We start from the raw sequence: 27,479 nt of genomic DNA, 5'->3' as shown, positions 1-27,479 counted from the left end.
TGCAATATCTTTGTTTTCTAGTGGAAACTCCTGGTTGTAAGTTATTTTTTGCTCTAAAAATGAAACAACCAAAAAACCCAACCCAATAAAACTTTGTTCTTGTCCTCTGCCTATTTAGTATGGTGAATACTGTGATGTGATATACTCCTAAACTTTTCTCTGAAAAAATTTGAGGGTAAAGCTGCCATGTAAACACATGCCAGACCTATAGCAACAGACCCTACCTTTTATCCTCTCATTCACAACCTGCAGTGCCGTTACTAGCATACGCTAGTATACACACATGGAAAAGTCAGCAGATAATTACAAAACTCAGTCCAAAACCTTTATTACTGCCTGTCAGAAGCTGAAGATTCTCCTGCCAAGTAAGATTTTGTTATTTCAAATACAGTTGTGTTTTGTTGTTTTTATCAGATTCAGCACATTCATAAGAACCAGTAGCCATTCACTAGGATCATTAGTGTGTTTTTTTTTATAAGCCAGCTTTTCTGTGCGACATTTCCCATCAGCAATACTCAGAATTGACATTTGACTTCAAGGCAGGTTAAAGACCATTAGGAACACACTGTGACATTGCTCAGCCTAAACTCCTGAAGATATTTGTATGTGCCTATTACACCATATAAGCTCTTTTTGTCCAAGTCTCTCAAGTCATTATATATACCAGGACCAGCATAGACAGATGTCTCAAATAAAGGATGAGGGAAGTATAGTCAATGGGATAAAGCACTCAAGAGGAGGCAACAGATGACATTATTTATAAACAAGCTGCCATTGTTAGCCATACGGTGGGGGTGATCAGAAACAATCATCCATTTTTTGATATTGTCAGACAACTTGACAATATTGTTGTACTCAATAAAAAAAAAAAAAGCCAAAAATCTCTGCGGATATCAGACAGGTATTAATAACTTATGGGTAAACATCACAGAAAAAATTCTGGCACTCAACCTCTCTTTTTGCCAGGAAAGCAAATGATTGAGCAGATGGTTTGTTCAGAAACTGCAGCCTTTGGGAAGAAGCTTGTTTGTAAAATTGAATATATTTTGTAATCAACAAAGATGTGGCAATTCTTGCCCTTAGGAAGTTTTTTTCTGATTACAAGAAGACAGGAGAGACAGTGCCGTATTTCAGTTCAAAGAGTATGGCTAGTCGTACTTCTTTCTCTTTTACTTATCAGGTCTGTAGCAGTCAAATGCAACAGAAGAACATAATTAAGCATCTTGACAGCTTTATGGAAGCCTTGCTCTCAGACAAAGACCCATGTCATTATATTTCTGCTGCAGTGATGATGAATCTGATTAGCAGATTGCGACTGAGTTTTTTCGTGGAGGGGACAGTTGTCTCCTTTATATGCTCCCCCTGCCTTTGTCTGCAGTCATGCAATAATTTCCCAGCCTGCCAACCTGCATTCCGCAGTACAGCCCAGACTTCCGGTCCTTCCCAAAATGAAGAGGGACTAAACAGCCAGCTTAACAAATAAGCTTACAGAAATATTAAAGAGTTTAGTAGGCAACATCGGGACTATTTTCTTCATCAAACCCTGAACAAATATCAGCGTACAGACAACGTATATACAAATATGCATACCTTTGTATATAAACATACTCAGATACACACACACACACAGATCATCACTGGACCCCAATATTCTCATGGAGGAAAGTGTCTCATTAGGACAATAGCCTACTGTTCTGAGTGATGATGGCAAAGGTCTACACACAACTTTCATCTCATGGGAAAAAATAAATAATCAAAGACTATATATAAGGCCCAGATGTGCAGTATCCTTCCAAGATTCCCCCAGGGAGATGCAGCCTGGCTTTGCGAAAGATTTCTATTCCATCAGACCTGATTTCTGATTTACCCAGCGCTAACATCACAGTGAATTTTACATATTCAATATTTTGCAACTGCTGAAAACTCTTTTGCTTGTGGTTCAAGTTTATCAGAAGCATATGACTGCTTTTAGCAAGACACCATGCCCAGAGGAATCAAGCTGCAATGAGGCACTGGGTGTAGCAGCTTGTCCTCAAACCTGTTAGCTCCAGCTCTGTGCCATACTTACCTTCATAGAAATCCCAGTGGGTTCACATCAGGGCCAAAGAACTTGCTCGTAAGATACTATGCACATGTACCCACAGTGTAAACAAAAGCAGTGCTACTAGCTTACAAACTTACCTTGGCTGGCTATCTTACAAAGCCCAAGATATTTTGCTGTTGTGCCTAGTGTCCCATCTGGGAAAGAGGCTGATCTTTTTCACTAGCAGTGCCCTCACCAGAAACATCTGCCCAGCCACCATTTCATTTTTCCTGTGGGGTCATCACACGACTCATACACTAGGAAGCAGGAAAGAGAATGACTAGAAAGACCTTTCAAAGGACTCATAGCCAAAAATAGATGGAAAATGTTCCGCTTTACTGATGATGAACAACATAACTTTTCAGTGTTTGTAACTTCAGCTGCCCCACTTGAACCAAGGATGAAATAATTACTGTAGAAGAGAATTTCTTCTACTCTTCCTTGAAATATGCAGTACTGCAGAACTCCCATGAGTTCAGAAATAAAACCCAGACCATGGGAAGAATAACAAATCCTGGTAAAATATATGAAACTTTCTTTTCTTTTAGTCCTCCAAGAAAAAAATGGTCCTTCCAGAAGGCTTTTTCCTGAACCATAAAACCAACAGAAGAGATGTATCAACTGTAAAGAGCTACAGTCTACTCATATGCTTTCCCCTACTTTCAAATGGGGGGGGGAAAGAAAAAAAAATCTCATTGTGCCATATTTTGAGGCCTGCAAAGCTTTGATGTCAATGGAGTTCTGCCAGCACCATCTGATGCTGTGGCAGGCGACCTAGTGTCCACTGCAGACTTGTGCCCACAGTAAATGACAATGCTATGTAATAAATGGTTTCACCTTTCTTTCTAGAAGTCTGGATTTTCAGTCCAGAATGCTTTTTTACAGGCCTCCTTTCCTCTGAACAGAGGCAGGATGGTTTCCTAAATTGGAGAGTAAGCAAAACATTCTTTAAAAGGAGAAAAGAAAAAGGAGTACAAGATACAGGTTTATAAGAAAGAAGAAAAGGAGTTTATGATGTTCATGGAGGCACAAACTTGAAAATTAGATGAAAGGAAACCAGAGATACTCTTGTGATTACCAAAACTGAGATCACTAGTTCTTTGTGAGTGAATTATGATTTCTGTACCTGGATGAGAGGTACAGAAAGACTTCCCCGTCACCATCTGTAAAGCTGCATTGGTTTTTATCAAGTAGCTCCTGTTGAGCCTATCTACTTGATGAACATTCTTATCAACTGGCAAATATAAATGACTTATGGGGATAATATTTCAATATATAATGACATTGCTATATCTTGGATTCTTTTAAGATCTGGGTTATTAAATATTAAATATCAAAGCTGTAAATTATTGTAGCAGCTTTATACAACTAAATTAAATTCAAACAAAACCTAATTTCCTTAATCATTGACTGTAATCCTCCAGGAACATATGCTATTAACTCAGCTACAAATGGCATAGAAATTGTATGAATTCAGTTAAGTTATTTTATATCAAATTCTAATCCGGGGCAGAGTCCTCAGTAAATCTCCTGCAGGGATTTTAATGCTTCTGCAATCACATTGGCTCTTTACTGGAGAGCTAATCTTTTGGTATTGTTTTTTCACTCCTTTATCCGTTTCCTTCACACCCTTACTAATCTAGCTAGTACCTTCTATCACATCTCTTGTTTTGAAAGATTTGGCTCTCCCCATCTTGCAAGAGTCAAGCTTTCTCTTATGCCAATGCTGGGCTGATTTTTTGTTTCACATGTAGAACTGAATCGCTCCCATTTGTTTCAACATGGCTGTTAATTGTCACACGCTGTGATCATTCTATAATGCTGTCATAATTATTCAGTTTGCAGTCAAGCATTTGGAAAACAGAGCAGTTTCCTTCTCTTTCAGAACCCCTATTGGAAGTAAAATGAAATAGATTTAAACAAGAAAATTCCTCAGAGATGTGAGACAATGATTAGCTAATAGAGAAATAAACCTTAGAGCCCTAGGAGGTGAGACTTGGAGAAACCACCAGAGACCTTCCAGTCAGCCCTCCGCCCCAACGTGTTTCCAACTCAACTGCCGTCATTCCTGACAGATGGTTCCCTAATCTGTGCTTAGAAGCCTTCAACAATGGAGATTTGAAATCTCTCTGCTCAATCTCCGTCCATGCTTTGCTGTCCTTCCTAGCAGGACGTGTCTCCAGACACCTAATTGTAATCTTGCCTGCTGCTTGAGCCTTTTACTTCATTCCCTACACTTTGGGACTAGGAAAGGGGCTATTCCTGGCCTCCCCGAAGAAGCCGTCTGAACACTTGGCCATTTCCATCTCTCCTTGTTGTTTTGTTTTGTTTTCCCTAGACTGAATCAGAGCACCCCTTTTTAATTTCCTCAGTCTTTCTTCGCTGGACACTCCACCAGACAGCTCTCTTGGAAGCGCAACATGTGAATTAGGGCAGCTCAGCTGAGGTCCTTCCCAGCACCGAGGAAGACTGAAGCAGTAACTCACATCTGGCAGGCTCAGGTCTGTTTATACAGCCTGGCCTGCCTCCTCCATAGCAGAACAACGTTGCTGATTTGCAGTTAATTTATGACTGATTCTCATCCTCAGTCTTTCAGCTACTTGCTTAATACCCCTTAATTGTTTGTGAATATTGTAAATCAAAAGTTCAAATTCTCTTGAACAGAATATAGCAAATAGCCACTGCCCCCACATTTCACTGTCCAAATATTCCAGTTTATAAGAAAGAGATACAATTCCGAGATCATCTCCTTTGTTCATAGATTTTGTTGATGTTTTCTTTTAAAAAAGTGCATGCTAACACACAAAAAAGTCCCACAGCCCCCAAACACTAGCCTGAACTTCAGCATTGGGATTCCTCTTCACAGAATTTCCAATCCCTGCATCCCTGTCTGAAATGGGAGTCCTCCAGGTGCCGCAACCTGGGATCTTTTGATTTTGTAAGCACTTCAACTTAGTAAGGACATCAATTGTGATTTTAAAATGTGTACTTTTTGTTTTTATTGAAGGAATGTTGTATAAACATTCTTGCTCTTCTCCACTGGATTTCCCCTCACTGACGTTTTTCTTGGAAGAGTTGTACCAAAATAGGTCAGCACTTTAGCTACGACCTTCCCAAGCGGGGAACAGCAGATGCTTTGCAGGTTTCAGCTCCGTATCTACATCCTAATGTGACCATCCGCTTCATACCAGCATGGTACAGCTACTTGTATTCAACTTTTCATCCATCATATCCTTAGCTCCTTTCCTAGGAACTGGAGCAATTCCGAATTTCAGACAGTTATGGGTTCTGCTCAGTGAAATCAGAATGGAAACTCAAATTAAAAGCAGAAACAAACACAAGTGCAATGATTCTGTGGCAAATTTTGCAAATGCCAGATTTACTATTCCTACAGAAGTTCACTGGTGCTAGGGGCACAGTGAGGTCTAACATTTCCGAAACATATCAGACCCACTTCAGTTAGCTACCATAAAGAATACCAACATGCGGTAGCTCTTGCCAGTGTGTCTTGGATGAAAATCCCATGCCCTGTGTGTTCATACCACTACATCCAGGATTTGCAGGAGTACAGCAACTCATCTGGAAGCATCTAACTCTCAAAGGTTCCCAGATACAGAGAATTCTCAGCATTCACATGGACAAGGTTTCCAAACAGAAAAAAGGAGAGGGCATATCATCAGCAGAGCGTTCCTTACAGACATCCGTCTTGCTTTGAGTTTGGATCTAACCAACACTACCAACCTACTACGTCCACAGGCTGTCCTCCTCTCACTCTAGGTCAATTTCTTTTGAGACTAGAAAGTAGCATGGTCACCTTGGGTCAGAACAAAAGTCCATCTACATTCCATTGTTTCTAACAGCAGCCCAACTCTATACTTGGGGAAAGAGTACGAGAACAAGGTAAACACAAAGTTTCTTCCCTAAGTACTCCCTAGCCTGACAATTGTATGGGGTAAATCAGTAGAGAAACAACAGAAAGATCAGAATTAGTGGAACACCGGTAAATACAACGTTGTAAGGAAAAGAAAGCACTACTTCTGTAAGCTTTCATGCAGAAGTCCCATGCTGTAACGTGCATCTGTGCTCATGCACAACTCCAAAGAGCTCATCAGCACCTTTTGCACAGTCTTATCTCCCTGCAAGGGCTTCTGTGCTACCTGGCCATCAGCTGACCCAACAATTCCCTGGCGTGCTTCCTGCTCCTGATGTGTTTGACTAGATAACAGATTTTTAGTTATTATGCTTTTTTGTCAGTTGTCCCCTTGCACTACTTGAACCAGCCATACTATGTTTGCACCTTTAATTTGTCAGAGTTTATTAACTTCTCAGTTTTCTTCATCTGGATGTAAGTTCAGCTTTTTGAAAGACTCCTTCTTGCTCCTGCAATCTCACCCTGCCAATGTTGGCTTCTTTTCATTCTTTCTCAATTTTTGTCTTGATACACAACTCCCAGTGATCTACAGAACTCTCCACACTTCACAGTGATCTACAGAAGCATTGTCCATAGTCCCTGCAAAGAATTAGGTCCTCCATCTGTCTGACTTTTAACAGGCTTCCTGATCTGTGACTAGTTTTCCTTTTTGAAGCAGAACCCAGCAATGTTAGAGAACTGGCTTTTCTTAGTCCTGCCAAGATGCTCAGTCTAAGCAGACAGGATCCCCAATTTTAAGTGGGGCTCTTCAGCTGTTACTGTCTAAATCATATCCTGTAAACCTCCCAGGATTGAAGTCAAGGCTTGTCCTCATAGGCTCCTGAACCACTTGCTCCACAAAACAGCTACTGAGACATCTAAAAGTGTACACTGTCAAGACTGGATGGAATTTTTGCCCCTTCTAGACAGATATGGATGATTTCTGTTATTCTATTTACTTCCTTCCTTTACTCAGCCTTGTGTTGCCATTACGGTCCACTGGTCAGCTAGGCAGAGTCAATATTATCTTCCTACTTAGGTTTGGGACTTCCACCCATGTGGAACCCAGACTGCCCATTGATGAGATTAGCTTGTTAAACAGTGTAACTCTGACGTGTCTAACACACAGAACTACTGACCTCCCTGCAAATCCAACTGCATCCTTACCGAATATGCACCACCATGGGCCTGCTACACTGATCATTGTTCCAAATTTGTGACAAGTCTGTGCTGTCAGGATCTTCGTGAACAATTAGAACACGTTTCCCCCATGTCACTTCTTAGACATCAAGCACTCACAGCGAGGAGTATCTCTCAGTTCTGTCTGTTCCCTGTTTCCTCTCCAGTTAGGTTTGACCTTAACAACAGCGGAAGGGCTACAAACCCACAGCACTCAGGGCATGATATGGTAGGGTGGCTGTTGGCAGGGGATTATCAGTGGTAGGCCCTTGACTTGGATTTGCTTTCCTCTGAGCATGAGGAACCTGATTTTGTTGCTTCAAAAAGGCACACTGCACGGCCCATTTATTTACTCAGGCATTTCCTGAGTGAGTGATCTATACTGTGGAAGGGCCTTTTGTTTTCCTTTCTGGGGGCAGGGTTGTTTTTAAATAGCCTTCTTCCCCATCACTGCCACCCCTGGTGAGGGCGGCTGGACAGCACTGGTGTGAGCGGTTCATAGAGGAAGAAGCTCAGTTTCATGGTGAGGAACACCTGTGGAAAAATCCCTTCTTAGAAAGGTCACAGCTCTCAGAAGAGTATCTCCTTATGTTTGAAGTAGAACAGGATACTTAAACCAGCTAGGAAGCTGGACCTTTGGAGGGTCATAGTAGGTTCCATTTATTTGATTCTGCATTTGTGTTTTACAATGGTATATCTCAATTTAAGTGCTTCAGCAGTAAATGAACACAAAACTGGAGCAAGTGACAAATTTCATCAAGAGGACATTTCTTTTTAGTTTCAGGAGTGTAAATTCAAATACAAATTTAACCATGAGAAACATCAAAGCAACTCTTACTGTGCTCTGTACTTTATAAACTGTTCCCACGGAAGATACTGAAGCTCATTCCAGAGGTAGCTGAACTAATGTCAAACTTCAGTGTGTTTTTTGTGTAAGTCCTATTGAGTAACATTAGTTTTAGCCCAGATTTCAGCCCAGTTTATGGGGTACCTCACACTGGGGCTGATTCCCAGTCCTGAACCAGACTGTAGATTATTCAGTTACGTTAGTTACATTAAAACACCAGAAGTCAGAAAAACTAACCAGTACTGAAATTTAATCAATCTGCTCAACACTAATCACCACCTCAATGTGTCTGCACACAGATTCCAGTAGTGAAGCACATAGTCTCTGCTTTCTGTATTGCAATGTTAAACGAACAACTTTAAAAGCCCCCAAATATGCATTATAGCTTTTTTGGGGGTAGGGGAGAGTAAAGAGGGTTTTGCAGCCTCAGTAACACAGTGAAAGTTTTAGCAAGGATGATTCAAATTAATAATGCTCCTTACATTTTGTCTCTTTCTGGGAGTCTGTGAGATAAGAGAAGCGAGCACGGCTAGCAGAGGGATAGGAGCTGTGCAAGACAGAAATTTCCCTGGCCTTGAGTCCCTGAGGAGATGATAGAGAAGGGACATAAAGAAACCCTTTACGCCCCCATCTTAGCATGGTCAGAGCTGCACTGAGCACTGCAAACCACTCCAGCTTGGAAGCGCGAAGTTGGTTTTTTTTTCTTCCCTTTAAAAAGTTTTCAGGAAGTCTGGGGGAGGGGCAATGCTGTTGCTTTTTTGTCATAATGGGCCCCTTTGTGGAGATGGAAGAGGAGAGATCTGCGTGCCTGCGGCGTGCAGGCTTTGCAGTGATTCCCAGGGCAACTTCCCAGATTTCCTAAAAAGCGCCGGGCCCCTGCGGTGCAGGAGAAGGGGAACGGGACTGGTCCAGGATGGAGCTGATGGTGCTGCTCAATGCTCTGGTTACTCGCCTGCTCTTCGTGTTGCACTCCCTCATCGGGGTCTGGAGAGTGACCGAAGTGAAGAAAGAACCCAAGTACTGGCTGCTGGCACTGCTCAATCTTCTCCTGTGCCTGGAGACAGGGCTCACCCTCAAGTTTAAGCAAGGCAGAGGCTACAAATGGTGAGCATACACTGCCGGCTCCGACGGAGCCCCTCTTGCTTCTTTGCATGTACTTTGCTGTAGATGTGGGGCTGCTTTCTGCAGCTGCTGCCTGCGAGCACAGCTGCCCTGGCTTTCTTTCTGCCACGCTTTCAGGGAGCTGCGTTTTCTTCCCTGCAGAACCCAGAGTGGTGGAAGCGTGGTAATGTCCTGGCTAGTCCATGGTCAAATCCAGAGGGCTTTCAGGATGGGCAGTTTTGCAGAAGAGTGCTTGGGAACCACTGTTTGTGGAGCGCTGCATGTGTACCAACAGCTGAAAAATGTGGGAACTTTGCTGCCGGCAAAAGATACGTGCTCTAGAGCTGCCGACCCTGGGGCACGGGGAGAGGGGAGGCAGGCATCCCCTTGCAGGGTCACCAGGCACCTCCGATGCCACAACCTGGCAGGGAGCACACACATGAGGTGCGGAGCAATGCTGGGGGCTATGCGGCTGCTCAGTGCAGATGCCCCCATCTCTTACCCAGCCTGCTGCTCCCTGAGGGCACCTCTTTCCCTGGGACTGCATTCCCTGTCCCTGCTACATGCAACAATGCCAACACCATGCTAGTGCACGAACCAAAACTCAGCGACAAGTAAATGATGCGCAGCAACCTCTTTCACAATGCAGTAATAGTGCTTTAAGTATTTGGATTTGAATTTGAGAGGCTATTCCAGAGGGAAGCCTTCATGCAGGAAAGGCTGCCTGAGAAATGGACAAAAAAGTTACAGCCACAGAGTTTGCCCAGGCACATGGGCTTTTACATGCATGTAAGGAATGACTGCAGTCTGCTACAGCTCATCAGCATGATCAGTCAGCCAAAACAAATGCTCTGTGAAAAGAGTGCTCATGTAACTAATTGTAATGGTTTCATTAGGACCTTTAATTTTTAAAAATCTCAAACTGCAGGCAGGCCCCTGGGACAAGTCCAAGGCAAGAAAACTGAGTATTTCAGTGGCCTTATATTCCTGTCTGTTGCAATCTGGGAAACTCATTATAACAGAAGCAGTGTTGTATGACAATTCACACGAGTGTTCCATACTTTAAATGTAAATGTAATAAAAGCAGTGATGAAGTCTGGGATACAGGAAAATTTAACAACAGCAGAGCTCCAAACACACATTTATAAGACAGAGGGAGCAGACCTGATTCACTGGGGAGAGGAAGAGGCAGATGACCCTTCATGAAGGGACACTTGCTAAGCCCATTTTTGGAAGATCCAAAGGAAAAACAGACACAGAAAGCAGATCCTTTCTAATGAACGTGTGTGTTAGAAGACTGGGCTAAATTTAGCTAGAAGGAAATTCTGAAAATGGATGTGGTCCAACACTCTAAGAAACAGTAAAGTATATTATAGGTAAGAACTGAAGACAAATGGGCAGCATCTAATCACAACAGGATAATTTCCTCCCCAGGTGGAAAACTCACCAGGTAGTATCAACTGCATTTATAGAAATACTTCCCTAGATGTCTACTGGTGCGGGCAAAGGACAGTCTGTGCCACAGAACTCTCCTGCCTCCGAGAGCCTCATATCCTTTCTATTCACTATTGACAAAAGACAGTTGCTTATTACACCAGCATAAATAATTAAATGGCACATGTGGGAAAAGTAACATTATGCACCTGGCCAAGCAGTATTTGCTCTAGACTGCTCTTTCTGAAAGAAAGGCAGGGTTAAAGCTCCTGAACTTTCCTGGCCTGATCTGCTATCATTAGCTCAGCTTTGCTAACCTGCCAGCTGGATGGATTTTTCATGTACTCAGCTCCTACAGGAAATACTGTATGTAAAACAGAGTACTTCTCCCATTCAATCAAGAGGTGTGTTCTCTCCCAAAATAAGCAGGCTAAAACTCCACAGAATCACTGAGTTTGATGAAGAGAAAAAAAAAAAAAAAAAACCAAAAAAAACCACCATCATCAGCAATCCAACCCCTCAAAAAAAAAAAAAAAGACAAATAGAGAAAACAAACAAGCAACAGAAAACCAATACCACAAATCCCAAACCACCAACACACAATGACCCAGGACTATCTTATGTAAAGGGGATTGGTTGAAACACTTTATAGCAGCTCAGTAACCCAGTCATTTTCCTGAGGACTTCTTCGGTTGTGTTTTTCTTCCTCAAAGTTTAACCTCCACTGGAAAAGTCATGATTACAAAAACAAAGGTAGTTCCTATCCGGATCCAATGTAACAATACATGCAACAACATTTGAACAAAACGTTGCTGCAGTTACACAATTATAAGCAATTTAAATTCACTACCAAATGTGCAAGACAGAGGGAATTAAGCAAGCATCCCAAGTTTGGCCCCACTGCTCCATCCACACAATGCAAAGGCTGCCGTGCATCTTGGCAGTGTTGTTGTGATGCTCCCTCTGCACTACAACAAGGCTATATGGACCATCAGTGGCATCAGAGAACCTCTTTCCTAATCCAAAAGGATAAGAATTGCAAAAAAAGTCACATTTTATAAGAAAACATCAGCAACCTTTGCAAGAATCTGTACTTAGAGGAGTGGAGTAGTAATGAAACTTCTCCAGTATGTCTGAATGAACTCAGCTCAAGAAGCTGAAGATCTTAAAGCATCACCATCACAAATTATACAGGAGAGTGACTAGAAAAATGAACAAGAGACAGAAATCCTAAAAAGATTAGACAACTGGCAGCATGAGTGGGGGAACAAGGCCAAGGCCCATTTTCATCAAGCTTTTTAGCCTGCCCTAAAGATCCCTTACTGAGGAAATGCTTGTTTTAGGCAAACTGATGCTGTTTCTACCTTTCTTGTGTCAACACACAGGATTCTGATCAGCAGCCTTTAGCCCAGTATCTTTCAGTGGAATGACTCAACTTATTAATTCACCCTTCAGGAGATCTGAAAGAGTACGTTAGCTAAATGTTTTTCTTGTTTGTTTGTTCTAAATACAGAGAATGCAGTGATGGAAATATAAACAGCTAAAAGCCTTTGGTTAGTTTTTTAAAAAAAGATTTTAAATCTTTTAAAATCTTTTTAAAAACAACATGTGATCTTAGATTTACAAAAACGATATCATTTGTAACCGACAGCATGAGGAATTCAGCAAGAATAACAACTCTTATTTGCAGTTATAGCTCAATGTAAGCTGTAACTTAAGTAGCATTCTCAAGGTCCAACTCAGATAATGATAGGATACATGGTATTTACGATGTGATATAATACCAAGCTATCTTTTCTTTTCCTTTGCAGGTTTTCACCAGCGATATTTTTATATCTGATTTGCACAGTACCATCATTATGGCTACTAGAAATTCATCACGGGACCCAGGTATTTATTATGAGACAAGATGGACTGGCTTGAAATCGATGCATTAATTGATGGGTTGTAATTGGGAATGCATACCAGACCTTGTTCCAGTTTTCCATTTTATACTGTTAGGACATTACATAACATTGCATAATGTTACGTATAGTCCAGCTGGGACTATGGACCACTGTGCATTTCCTAAATATCAAGTTATCAACCTTTTTCCTAGCTAAAATGAGACCCTTATTCAGCTGGGTAACTGAGGACTAGAAGTTTGAACCACAGCCCTTCAGCCCCAGGTTACCAGCTTGAATCTTCTCCAGCATGGTGACAAAATTTCTTTGCTTTAGAGGCCTTAAAAAAAAAAAAAAAAAAGAAAAAAGAAAAAAAAAGTACAAGTTATGAGTTTCACGGCACTTACAGGCAGGCATCGCAACTCCAAGGAAGCCAAAATTGAGGTAGGTATCAATGAAAGGGGTCTTAAACTCAAATTACCTCATGTTTACTGCAACCTAGGAGAATATTCACAGATTGCTAACACAGATTTGCTGACATGTTGTAATTTGTCTGTGTTTATATTCCTTGTCTGTGCTGTACAGTGATCTGGGAAGGGGGTGTCTGGGTTCCACTTCAGGACCCAAACATGCAGCAGAGCTTTTAAAACGAATAGTTCTTGTGCCAGATGGGGTCAGTTAGGGCCAAGACAGAGCCTGCACCTCCCCATGCAGGCTGCCTGCAAGTCCCCATAACACTTCTATATAGTGAAAAGGGGATTTGCTATGTCCCCAGATTTGCACATATTGGTTATACACAACCATGGCAAAAAAGGGTCTGATAGGAGTAAGAGAAAAAGCATCAGAAGAAAATATATAAATTAGACTAAGGAGATGCAGTGCCTCATTTTCTCCTTTGAAACATTGTTAGAGCCCACAGAAGCATAATCAAATATTCAAAATTGTGTTTACACTGAAAATGCCTGAGGCTTTTTCTAAATACAGCAGCAGGAATTTATTGTCATCTTGCTTTGCCAAATCTCCTTAAACAGTCACAGACAGGTAATGTGTATATTGAGAACATTTGTCATAGTTAAATCTGGTCCAAGAAACAGGCTAATTTTGTAGTCAGAGGCAGCAGTTTATTTCCTAAAATGATGTTAGAACATGGCATACTTTGTTCTTATTGATATACTGCTACTGTGAATTAAAGAGGAAGTACATCAAGTTAACAGCTTAGTTTATACCTGGAGAGATAGGATGGAGAGTTCTGGAAATGCACACTCTAATAGATTTGAAGACAATACCTCCAGAAGGGGAGCAGCCCTCCTGACAATTAACCTCAAAATGCAGCACCCAGACAAGTACTATTCTTCATGCTAAAATATTGCTGGGATTTTCCTTATTAAAATACTAACAGAATGGGTAATTACGCAATCACTAGATCCACACATTTAATATATACACACCATCAAAACAGTTTGTAGTCTTTCAGGTAGCAGAATTTTGATCTCCCATTGGATCCCTAAGAGGAAGTGTCGGTGCTATTATTTAAGGCATGTGCTAATACACAGTCTCTCCTCCTGAAGACTGAGGCAATTCTGCCTCTGAGTATCACAGAACTGGACATAATTAATACCATTTATCTATCACCAGTGGAGTATGGGCTGCATAGAAAGTACTGCTTTGCAGTGAGGTATTTGGGGATGAAATACATTTTTGGAAGAAATGCTATAAAGTAAATTCAATTGTACTGAGTGAAAAAAAATTGCTGTCAGGAAAACAGAGTGGCAAGAAAATTAAAACCATTTAATCCATTAAAAATAACCATTCTTTCTTCATAAAGTGTAAGATCTCAAACAAACAAGTGCCTCTTAGCTTTTCAAACACCTGCTGCATTACTGCCACAGAAAGCAGTAACTGACCCCCTTCAGCAGAGCTCACCTGACTGCCAGGGCAATAGCCAGCTTTCTAGTCAGCAATAACACAGGTACCTGGTAAACCTTTTGATTACTTTTAACCATTCAAAGCTTGAACATCAAAGAAATAATTGATAATCTCTGCCCATTCCCTCAGCTTCTTTCTGACATCAGATTCCCTTACCAACTACAGTTCTCTTCCAGAAGAGATCTTACATCTTGCACCATTTCCCCCCCCCCCACACCCATTATCTTCCTCAATTCAGAAGACAGCTTATGTGATCTTTCCCCCCTGCAATACATTCCAGCTTTCCAGTATGAGCAAAACAAAGCAAAGTCACCGGGTGGAATTTCTGACATCACGTGTGTTACCACAGGGACAGCCAGCCTGCTCCCACGATGCAGAGCGAGCAGGTACCTGTTGCTTGTCAGAGAGCTGGCCTCTTCTGCACGTCCCAGGACAGAGGGCACCCTGCCCTGACGTCGCAGCATCGGTGCTACCACCTCGATGCTGGGCCTGGTGCAGTAAGTTTCAGCTGGCCTCATTTCTGTCTGGGACTGTGAACAACAGGCAAATGGAGAATGGCTCAATTCGTTTGGTATTGCAGGGGGTCCCCTGCGCCACCAGTGAGATAGCTGCACAATGCGCACTAGGAAAACGCGTCGTGCAAAACAGTTTCCATTTTGATTAGGCTTTTTTTTAAATATATAAATCAGAGGAATGTAAGCTTCATTTCAGAAGAAACAAAGAAAGTGAATTAAGATAGAAGTGCTGTAAAACACGTACAATTATTACCTGTTTTATTTTTATTTTTTCTATTTTATAGAAAAAAACTTGACAGCTTTGTTTAGCCGCGTATACATCTTGATACCTAGGAGTAACTAGGCTGTAGAACTAAGCAAGGAAACCACATTTATCAGCTGCCTACGAAGCTTAGTTTTTTTCCTTCTTCCTTGTCACATCCCCATTAAGTCACTGCATAAACATAATTAGCTAGGCAAACATGCCTGGCACCAACAGTCCTATCTACATGCATATAGATAATGTAAAATAAAGGCTCCTCTCCAAACTTTTAAGTGAGTCACCACTTAATAAGTATTCAGAGGAACAAAATAAAACAAGATAGGAAGGTACTTAAATGAAAATCGGGAGTCTGTTTAAATGCCCGGCTTTGCAGAAGCAGCTCTCCATTTCCTGCCTGCAGTCTGAGACACACAGACCTGCCCTGAGGAGCACCATTCAGTCAGCATCCATGGAGCCTTCCACTGAAATAGCAGCCTCCCATCAAGCCAGGAATGGTTTCAAAAAAATTCACACATAAAGAGCCTACAAAAGATATTAATAAAGTGAACTGATTTTCTGAAAGCAGTGTTCTCTGTGCCTGTGTACCACTAGGAAAATGAAACAAGCCCCCTCACAGCCATGCAGAAGCAGCGCTGCTTTACTCTGTCCCCCTGCAGCAGTGCAAGCCTCAAATTTGGCAAATTCCTCCCTAATAGGGTTTTAAAATACAACTAACCAAACCCCCAGACTCTGCATTTTAATGCAAGTTCATAGCTCTCCCCTCTTCACTCTGCCACACTGGGCAAGGGGCAGAGGAGAGGGCTCAAAGACTGACCTGCTGACAAGCCAAAGGCTGTCAAGGTGAATTAGCCTTCCCCCTCCAGCACAAGGTATCAGTCCCTTTGCCCTACCCAGGCTACTTGTAACAGGGTAGATATTCACTTCTTAATATGCTGGGGCGGTTATTTCTCTTATGCAAAAGTTTGAAGTCACGGTCTTGTTGACCAACTGCATCACACTGCCTGTAGGAGCTGCTCAGAAAGGCTGGCCTTCGGAGGCTTCGGTCTTCTCCTACAGTTGATAGATAAATAAGCTTCTCCAGAGCACCAGTTAATTTTCATTTCTGAAACATCCCCTGAACAAGCTGCTGCTTCTCTTGCTTTCCATGGGCTGCAGGGATAACCCAGGAGATCAGCCCTACAAGGCTGTAGCTGGGCAGAACCCCAGCCCCTCCCTGTCACTGTCTCCATGCCCCATAATACGAACTTCCCTCCTCCAAATGGAAATATTTCCCCCATTTGTGTGTGAGTCTTTCAGTGTGCTCACACCCACTGTCCAACTAAGCCAAGCATTCAGTTTAAGAGCCTTTATCACCAAGTACAAAAGCAACAAGGACTTCTTCCTGATTTTTCAGGCCACAGGAAGTCACTCCATTTCTCTACAACATCATCAGGCAAGAGGCAGTGTTCACTCAGATATGTGCAGTATTATCAGAGACCAGTAAAGTATCAGAGTGGAATCCAAAATTTGTTCAAATGTGACATTTGCTGGAAAATGCTGCCTGCATATTGGCAGGCATTATGCTGAATACAGCTACTCAGCATGCACTCAAACAAATTCCAATTGTTGCAGAAAATCACTCCTCGTGCAATAAAATGGTGGGGGGCCCAGTGGAGAAATGCAAATCATCTGGTGTTCTCTGGCACAAGTAGGATAGAAGTCTTTAATGACAGCATGGTTTGATTTTTTAATTATCCCTTTTCTATTACAATGAAATGTTAAGGGTTGTTATGAAGACAGATTTTAGAAACCACTCCCCAGCTGCTCCAGGACCAGCCATGGGGTGAAGCAGAAAGCAGTGTTGCGCTGCACTCCTCAATGCTTAGCCCAGCCCCACCACAGCTAACTGCACTCCACGTAACAGTATGCCTTAGCCAACATTTACTTTCTCCAAGTAACCGATGTCTGAGAAAACTAAAGCACCACTTCTTCCACTCTGCAGGGATGGGAGATATCACAAACCCGTATTTCTTAGTTATTATTTCCCCTAGAGGGGAAACACAAACCAAGTGTCTCCCCATCCCAACTCTGTTCATTTCAACCTTGAGGTAAACCATACAGAAGAATAAAACAGCACATTTAGAGAACTTTTTTCTGGACACTAGGGAAAAGAAACAAATTTTGAAAAGTTTGGAGGATGTAGAGACCGACCAGAAGTATAAGATAGCAGACTAACCATATCCAATTTTTACCCTGTTTTCACCATTTTAGGCAGAGAGATACTGTAGGAAACCCAGCAGCCGGTCAAAGAGAGCTGCAGACAGAGCGCATTCAGAGAGTGCAGTCTTAACAGCAGAGGTGTCACCCACTCCATCAGCCTTTCAATTTATATCAGCTTTATCAGCACAATCCTATAGCTTCTCAAGGGCCTACCAGCACATCACCCTTGCCCACAAAAGAATTCATCCCTTCTGAGCATAAGGGAAATTACATTCAGAGTAAGCATGTACCTTTGTTAACATCCACTGACTTTACAAATTAACCCTCTGCAGTTTGGCAAAACAGATCTCTTCCAGCCACAGAGCACATCTGCTCCCTGCGCACGACATTTATGCATGTGTGATGTTTTTGTTCACAACAGTATTGCGGTAATGAGCCTGGAGCTGTTCAGGTGAATGTCACCAACCAAGACTTCAATCAATCCAGAGACAGCAGTCGTGGAAGTGAGGGAATAGATCACCACATCATTCAGACGGTGGGACACCTTTTCCTGTTCCTAGTAGAGAGATCTTTCAGTGTGTTAGGAAAGAGCAATTAGAGAGGACTGTTGTGTCTATTTGGGAAGCCTCCTCACACAGGAGTAAAAAAATGTTAGTTTCACAAAGCCACATCGTAGAAGTGGCCTACATTATACCATGTACTAATCGTTGCTGGTAGAAAGTCTCATTGTTCTCAGAAATCTAACTGAATTTAAAGAGCGTCCAGTGACAGTTCTGCAAATGATAATGCTCAGCTGAAAAATGAGAACGGGAGAAAAAGCACGGAGAAAGAATCAGTATTCATTACCCAAAATTGGTATTAATATGCCTTTTTCAAATTATGCCTGCCACATAGAAATGATCTGCTCTAATACAATATGACGGAGAACAAAAGCAGGCTGAAGGATGAACGCCATCTTTAATGTCAGTCTCCTGAAGTTACAGTATGCTATTGTTGTTGTCTTTTAAACAGGCTAAAGTCTTTGTGAATCAGCTCTCCACAATCTGTGAAACTGTATGGACACTGGCCCTCCACCAGACCTTCCTACTGCTCCTAGTAGTTGGGAGATGGCTTCTCCCCATTGGGGTTGAAATCACACGGGATCAATTGTCTCAGTTGCTCCTCATGTTTGTGGGAACAGCAGCAGATATACTTGAATTTGCTAGTGAAACCCTGGACATTGAGGATGTGCGGTAAGGAATATTTGCTGGCATAAATAATTTGCATAGAGCAAAAGAGTTGCTTGTGTTTTTTGTTTGTTTGTTTGTGCTGTCTGCAGTATCCAGATTATTCAAACTGTATTCCCACAGATAACAGAAAGCTACACTCAAGGGCTCTGTTTTCCTGCTCTTCCCTTTCCCTCTGTAAAAGACTTAACAGTCCTATGAGCTTTGTTAGAGATTAGTCATCCATTGCCAGCAGAGAAGCATGTCACATCCATCACAATAAAAGGGTACGAAGAGCCAAACAGCTAGCATAACTGCCATGCAGCGTCAGATCTTGCAGCTACAGGAGCTGAAACACTGGATACACAGTAAACCTTTCAGGTTAATGAATTGTTTTAGAATGGCATGGAAGCAACTAGAGTTTGCTTTAGTGATTCATTATCCAAGTTGATTCTTCAGTTATTTCAGATGTACTTTCTTCTTCGTGATAGAATGACAAAGTGTTCAAAGATAAGAAGAAAGGGCACAGCATAATTCTGGTGTGAATTTTCGACATTACAATCTCTCCTGGAGAACGTAAGCCCATCTCCCTCTTGCAGCACTGAGAGCTGAATGATGAACATCCATCACAGAGAAAGAAACAGAGAAGAGGTTCATCCTCTTACAGACACAGTATTCAGTATTTTTATTTTATTATTTTTAATATCAAAGAATATTTTATAGCAGGAAGAGAGGTCCTTCCCACTTGGCCTAGAAGCTGTAGGCTTTCAAGGAATGTGTAATCATTACATATGTAAAGATATTTCTGAGCCACATGTCTATTTCCACATGCTTATCATTATATTAGCGTTAAATATTTAGTGTAATTACACAGCTGGAACATATGGCATGAAAAGCAGAAATTCCACACCAAAGTTGCCTGGTTTTCTTCATCTTACTTCTACATCTCAGACGCATGCATTAATCAATCACTGTCTGGCTTAACCTCCCTTTAAATAACATCCCAAATACTACGGAAAACATTTTTGTTGCCACATAAGGAAACTGCATCTTCACTGTTATCGCTTTTTCCCCTCCCATAGGAAGAATTATGTTCTCTTAAATGCAATTCTTGCTGTATGGACCTGGAGTATGTTACAGTTTCCACTTGATCTTGCAGGTTAGTACTTGCACATAGACAAGAAGAGAACAAGTGCTTTAAGTTTTTGCTGGCATGTCTCATGGCTGTGCACACGCTACAGACTCTACACAGGACTTCTGGTGGAGAACAATTCATATGACAAAGACAATGAGGCTTTTTGATGAAAGACCACTGTGGTTTCTTTTGAGGAACAACTTGTTTCTGGCTAATCTCTGATCTCCCTGATAAAACCACTTCCAGGAAAACTGGTATTCCAGTACTGTGTTGAAGCATCTACTCTGGTTGCCTGGTACTGCCTTAAACTTCGCTGTGTAAGCTCTTGAGCTAGATCTGGTCTTGAATTCTATCATGGTTCCAATCTGGGCAGGTTATTGGCACCTATGGAGAGAGGAACTAGCCTCAGGCACCGGGAACAGCACAGCCTAGAGCACAGGTATCACAGGCTCAGAAGAGGTTATCACAGGAGAAATTAGCTATTCACAGGAAACCTAAAGGGCCGTATGACGTTGGGACTGTACATCCTTATCCTAAAGGAACAGGCCCAACATTCAGCTAACTCAAACTGATATTTGTCTATATGAAGAAAGGGCTTCTCTAGATCAAAGGAGAACAAGGAAAGCCTCCTCAGTCACCAACTGTTGCAGCCATTCTGGCCTCCAATTGCAAGTTTGCAGTTGAACTATACTAGTCTAAAGATGAGTTATCCTCACCAGCATCTTATATAAAATTGATGACTAGGTTGACACAGTGATTAAAATAATGAACGAATAAAGTAATGAGAAATGATTCTAGGAATTTTTTATTAGCCTTTTCTTTGTGGACAGCGTTAGGCTTTGTTTTCAACACTGAAGCTAGGAAAATATTCCAGCATTTCAGCTCAGCTGCTCGCCTCCTAAGAAAGCTGATGCAGTTTATCACAGATAAAATTCCTGTTACTGGTAAAATACATTATCTTAAAGATGCACAACACTCAAATTAAAAAAAAAGGCAAAAACACTACACATACATCACCACTACCCAGATAAATTCAAACACTGCTTAAAGAAACATACCATTAATTGAAGTGAACTAAGCTGTGTACTGTGTTGTTGGTTTTTTTTCCCCTCTCCTCTGGCTGTTGCTTTTCTGCTTATTTAATTACATTTACTAGCTAAAAATTAAGTTATTGAACACACTACCCTGAAATTTACCGTGGGTACAATTTGTTTTAGGTAATTCTATACAGCTGCACAGATACTTGTCATTCAGGCATCAGAATGTTTAATCACACATCAACCATGACCTAAAAGAGCAATTCATAGACAATATAGGATGTCAGTAATGCAGGTAGGACTGTTAAACAATGACACAAAAGCCATTAAAAAATTAGTTGCTGCTGAAGCTTTGCCTAACGGATTCAGAAAAAGCATTCCCCATTCTACAACTCATTTTCCACTCTTGAGTCTCATCTTTTTCTTTTCCCAGAGCTGACTCGAACAATGGAGTTATTCTGGTAAGCTGTGATGTTTGGTGGTTACTACTGCATCACAGTAACGACAGGTCTTAAGCTAATGAAATCACACTGCCTGAGAAATGGGTCAGCTAAGCTATATGCATTTTCATAAGATGCAGCTATATTTAGCGCACAAAAAGCCTTCTGATGACCCTTCTCCGGATGCTACGCCACCAAAAGCATTCTAGCTCACCACTGTCATTATAGCTGAGGAGGATGCATCCATGCAGGTTCCAGGTGTTGCACCCAACTTGATGTCCAGAAAGCTACAAACGAGCAACAGTAGCTCAAGTCTCATATGACAAGCAGGGACTACAGTTTCTTCCTGTCCATAATGCCTGATATTGTCCCTCAAACATGACCTGTTTTTATTATGACATACAGAAAAGGCAACATGAATCTTTTAAAAGCAAGGTCTTCACCCGGAACTAGCTGAAGTGCTACAGCTTTGGATGTTCCCATTCAGCATCGAGGGATTTTTTTGGTTTGTGGTATTTTAGTTTATTGGTTTGTTTTCTTAATGATGCATATTAGCCTAGCACACTGATTCAACAGAAAAGCATCTGGGAAGTTGTTGCAGAAAGATTAAGTGATCTACTTCCGCTTCTTGTTTTCAAGTGTATAAATACTGATACATTTGTGGGATAGTAAAGGGGAAACAATTTTTGGTGTTTTCCAGCAGACCATGTAAGTGCCTGCTTAACATGAGATTAGCGTGCTTCACTGAAACAGATCTCAGAAATGGGATATGCTTTATGTTGAACTGTTCACACTTGAAGGCATTTATAATCCAGGGTATCTAAAAGCTGCACTTCACCCAATCCTGATTATGTTTTAAAGAGTTGTTTTAACATGTGTTTTATTTCCAGTACAGCATATTGGCTGCAAACCAACTGCATCAGCAAGGCGGATCCCCAGGCTGCTGTTCTGCAGGTACAGTGCAGAGCTGTGGAACATCGGGGTCAGCTTGTTCATACAGGATGGACCCTTCTTCATCGTGCGTTCAATCCTGATGGGCCACTTCAGAATATTCAATCAGTTGCTGGTGTTTTTTACAGCTAAGAACATCTTAGTTTTGACCCTACAACTGTATCGTTTGGCGGTGATAACATTAGACTTCCGTGCTACTATTCTGCAGAAGAGCAGGAAAGGAGAAGTCAGCTGTTGCCCATGCGAGCCTTATGAAGCCAGCACTCAAGCTACTGCTGAGCAAGATACTGAAATGAAAGAGTTCATTGATTTTCCAGTGAGAGAGGAATCCCAAGCTCCATCAAAAGACCAGTGAGCACAGTTACTGACTTGAAACCAACTGCATTTCTCACAGCTTCCTCAAAAGGGCTTGGCCTATTTCTATGGTCAAACAGACTTTGAGCACATAAACTCTCTCTTTCACCAAGAAATCAATTTCTTCTGAACTGTAGGGGAAATTTCTGAAGCAAAAGAATTTTGTATCCTATTGGATTTTGGTGGGTTTTGACTAGTTCCCTATTATATTATCCATAGGGATTTTGTAGCCATAGTTTGTAGTAGCAATGAAGGTTTGGCACAGTAACAAGGTTGGTTATTACCTTGGGTGGCACTCTGCTGACATATGTACCTGCATGTATTCAGACAGAAGGATAAAAAGGATAAACATCCTCATGGAATAGGGGAAACAGAAGCATTCAGCCCTACTTCAGTGGTTGGGCTATAACTTAAGTGTGATGAACAATGTTTGCTGTGCATGGAAGCAGCTGCTACAGTGATAACTGCAGACACGTAAGTGAAAGGGCATGATTTGTACTGTTACTATGACATCTAAACATTGTTCACTCAAAAAATTCAAAGCTTCTTTGAATGTTACCTCACCTCAGTTTCAAAAGACTACGCAATACCATGCTGTCTCTTAGGACCTGCATGGTCTGAATAATTTCAACCTTACAAATAAAAATATATTAAAAAGATAATGAAATCCTCACAGATCATTTGAACACGACTGTGTGTGTCACCCAGGCATTTTCTACTGAGATATTTGCATTTTTATTTCTATCAGTCAGAACATAAACCAAAAAAAATATTTTTTAATGCTTCACTGTGTTTGAAGTTGGGGGCAGATTTTAAGTGTCACCATTTTATTTTTTTTAAAGTGGCCTTACTCAGGCATCTCAGGTATACAAGCCAACTAGAAAGAAGATGGCACTACACACACTTGACAGAAAATCTAGGCAGAAGATTTCTGGCTTGTGCTTAACATTTCACAAAGCCCCATGAAATCACTTCAGACGTTATCTGGTCTATCAAGTGTCAAGATCTACTTTTAAGAAATAGCTAATAGTTATGCATTTAGTTCTACATTTGGGGTAAATAATATAGGGCCTGATTCATTTCTCCTATGAACACTTTACATCAGTTTAAGACCAATGTCCTTGTTGGGCTTAGCTTATACATGTTGAAAGATGAGCAATTTTTTAAAGGCTGCTTAAAAATCATATGCTGACAGAAAATGGCAGGTGCTTTTACAAATTTCTGCATTCATTCTTAATGAGATCAGAAAATCATATTAAGAAAAAAACCTAGCAAATAGAGTGGCCTAATTAAAGTAATTTCTGTTGTTAAAATTTCCCAGTCTTACCTAAAGCCTCAGCCATCTAAAGACAGAATGCGGTTCTGGGAATGCATGAGTGTTTCTATGACCACCACAGCAGTCATATGCTTATTTATTAATAGCCTGATAAACAATGGCATGTTTATTCCTTGAAAGATACACCTATTTAAAAATGAACCTATTTAAAATGTCCCCAAACATGTGAACCTGTGAGTATTTATGAGTTGTTAAACCATATGATCTGTTCTGTGCAGGATCAGGCCCTTCCATTACGAGAGAAGCCACAAAGAAAGAAGTCTCATACACCTCATAGCCCTTTCTACCATTTGTAATTTAGTAATAACATGCAATGCCTCCTGCTCTTCTCATTTTGGGCCTCTTCCAAGCAGGAGCAAAAGAGCCAATTGTCATTCACAATGCTGTTTTAAAGGTTGACATATGGAGAGTGGAATGCAACTTCATTTGGGATTTTAATTCCAGTCTATAGGTAAAAAAGACAGAGTGCTATTGCTGACCAGCTGTGTTGTCTAAAGCCTTCCGCACCAAGGTGCATTTAGAATCAGCTGGTCGAATTACAACACATCTCCTTGTTGATGCAAGCCAGGACTACTCACATTCATTGAGTTTACCACTTGCTGATATAGTAATTATCCTGTTAAAGAGGTCCTTGCTAATTAATTTGGAGTGTACTGACCTTCCTAGAGCATCATTTGAAATTCACCAGCACAAAAAAAAAAAAAAACAGAACAGTTTTTGTTTGAAAAAAATATGCTGCCTATTTAAAGGCTTAGTTCAGCAAACTGCCTACCAGGCTCAACCTGCAGCAAATGCAAGATCCCCTGGGGTGAGCAATACAGAGACTAGCTACAGCAGGAATATTACACAAAGAACTGTATTTCCTGGTCTACAGGTTGTTTCATTTTAAACAGTAGTAAAGCTCCTAATCAGACCTACTGTGAGAAAAATCTCACTCCAGTGCTAGTTTGTTACTACCAGATCCAGTCCCCATTCAGTCACAAAGTAGGCTAGATCCTCCCTCATGCTTAGGGTAAAATAGATTTGGACTCTTCCTTCCTCATCATAGGTGAAGACAAACAGATTTCTTAAAAACAGGAGGAAAAAAAATAACACAGAAACAGACAAGCACTTAAATGGTGGGCAGCCTGACCTCCCACCTGCACATGAAGGGGCAATCACATATGCCAGGTAGCAGCAGGAATGACTGATAGAGCATAGTACTGTCTAATTCATTGAGAAGCCTGCAGATGGCAATTAAGAAGTCTTGAAGTTCGTGTGTTTGGTCACAGCAGCAAACCTCAGTTGCAAGCCATCTTCATCTACCTCTTGCAAGTTTTTTGAGAGGGAGGGCAGAGCAGCTTCAGCAGCAGGCTGTTCAAGTCAGCTGAGTCAGCAGCTGGGTGCAGGTGTCATCCTGCAGCCTTCCAGAGCACTGCTCTGTGCAAGCAGGAGAATGTATTTTCTTGAAGATTGCCGGCATCTGTGACTACTGGTGTCACACCTGTTATTCAGGAAAAGCTGCGATAAGCTTCCAGACTTGCAAAAATTCAAGCCATCAAATTGGGAGGATTTCAGAACATCTATCTTAGCCATTATTTACTCTTGAGTCAGGAGAATTACATTACTAAATCTCCTCCGCAAATAGATATCTAGCCATTACTGTTATTTATTCTGGTTGTTCCTGCCTTATCCTTTTAGATTATTCTATATTAAACATCACTAAAATGTTTTGCCACTTGTCTCTTCCTGAGCTAAAATGTATTCCTCCTTTCCTTTGGACATTGGTTTAAATAAGATCATAGCCCTGAGCCAAGAAAAAAAATAATAAAAATTAAAAGCAACAATAATCATTATTTTATTGCATTTCTGTTGATATTTGTACTGTACCATGTTCTCTTGGACCATGTGGAAATGGAAGAAAATGTGCAATTACTTCTAAAAATTTCCAACTGTATTTTGCAAATAAAAGTTACCTCAGGCACAGCTGCCAATTTATTATGTGAGAACTGACTGTCATATGTTCACATTAATTACATCTTCCACATGCTGCTTTTCTTTCCCATCCTTCGTAAGTTAATTACTTTGGCCAGATTCTGACTGCAGCTACTGCTTTGAAAGCCCAGAGTAATTCCAGTAAGTGCCACGCTGCTTTGGAGAGATTTGTCTTCACTCAGAACCTTTGCCTCCAAACACACGAGTCACATGGTGATCCAAGCTAAGATCTAATATCTGCATGCAGGATGCACACAAATATATATATATGCATTTAGATACCTGGCAATGCCTAACAGATGCAGCTTTTTATTTCTGCTATGGTGTGCGAGACTGCTGATAAAAACACCACAGATGTCCGTAAAACACTTACGGAAATGCCTAAACATTACAAATGCTTTAAGCTCATGTCTGTAAATACTAAGCTTACTGTCCTCTCTGAACAATACACTGATTTTAAAAGAAGTTCTGTAAGATCCCTAGAATATATTAATTCCATCCAGGTTTCCTCAGTTGAATGAAACCCACCCAATCATTATTTCCCCCCTCAAAAATTATTATTATTATTTTAAATCTTTGGAAATCATTACCAAGATCAAATGTTTACATCTGTTCAGCTTTAAAATGAAACAAAAACATTGGTTTGGAACAGTTGCTGGTTGACAATGTTAGCAAAGATCTTGCTATTACTTTCTTGCAGATGGCTGTCAAACTGTACATACAAATCAGTGGATCAGGAAAGCTCAGGTTCAACTGGCTTCTTGTTACAAGATTACATGTCCAGGAAAGTATTTTAGATTCTCTGCAGTGTGTAACCTGTAAATTCTTGCTTACATCATGCAGGAGGAATGGGTAGCTGCCATGGTATAGCTAACTTGCAGGGAAGTTAATGCTTTGTAAATCACCTGCATGAGAGTGCGTGGGGAAAAAAAAAGTAAATCTGGACTCTTTTCTAAGAGAATCTCGCAAAAAAGCGCCTATGTCTGATAGAGTGTATGATCTATATTTTACGATTTTATAAACTACTGCTCTATACTTTAAAAAAAGGCAAAAAAAGTCCACCCCCAAAAAAATACTCTTAGTGGAAAGCAAAAGAATCAATAATGCCTTTGTTTCTGTCCCAATTTTACGAGAATATCAAGAGATGTGTACAAAAGATTGAGGTTTTTTTCAGATCATGCCAGCCTGCCGCTTTGAGTTGTGTGTGTTATGCCTGATCAATACCAACCTGCATATTTTCCATATCCTTCAGACAAAAAGATCCTAAAGTACCCTGAAAATTCATTAGAACAGAACACTAGTATGCATACTAGCATACGACACTAGCATATACTGTACAACTGTATAAGGCTGTTTCTTTTGTTCCATATCAATAGAAAATAGGTAAGCTTTGAATCACCAGACCAGAGAGTAGTTGGCACTGGTCTTTGGGTTCAATTCTCCATCTTTCTCCATACTGCTCTTTAAGGAAAGAAGCTTTCCAAGACTAATACCAAAGCCCACCTTGCCAGATGAAGGAAAAAACATTCCTGATTTGTACAGGTGAGGCAATAAAAAGGGGTCACAACGGCAAAAAAGCAAAGATGTTAAGGAGGCAAGAGGGAAATGGAAGAAACAATACAAAAAAATAATTATCAGCTTAAACTCTTACATCATCCTCTATATACAGCTGTTTTTTTCCTGTCTACATTATGGCTACTTTCCAGGC

General features: G+C 41.0%; 2 protein-coding genes across 2 annotated transcripts in view; one reads left to right on the top strand and one right to left on the bottom strand.

Moving 5' to 3' along the window:
• The window catches only part of CABCOCO1 (ciliary associated calcium binding coiled-coil 1), a 172,173-nt gene that overhangs the window by 140,114 nt on the left and 4,580 nt on the right, over nt 1-27,479 (bottom strand). The window lies entirely within an intron of this gene.
• Nucleotides 8,430-25,774, top strand: TMEM26 (transmembrane protein 26). The gene is made up of 6 exons (XM_080597971.1): nt 8,430-9,123; nt 12,366-12,444; nt 17,761-17,874; nt 18,351-18,571; nt 19,627-19,703; nt 22,047-25,774. The coding sequence occupies exons 1-6, from the start codon at nt 8,933-8,935 to the stop codon at nt 22,460-22,462; spliced, it is 1,098 nt and encodes a 365-aa protein (XP_080454097.1). The 5' UTR covers nt 8,430-8,932; the 3' UTR covers nt 22,463-25,774.

The sequence above is a fragment of the Anser brachyrhynchus genome (genome assembly GCF_964034855.1).
Source record: "Anser brachyrhynchus genome assembly, chromosome: 6".
NCBI classification, from domain to species: domain Eukaryota; kingdom Metazoa; phylum Chordata; class Aves; order Anseriformes; family Anatidae; genus Anser; species Anser brachyrhynchus.
The sequence above is the reverse complement of the archived record's forward strand: the minus strand, read 5'-3'. Positions and strand labels throughout refer to the sequence as shown.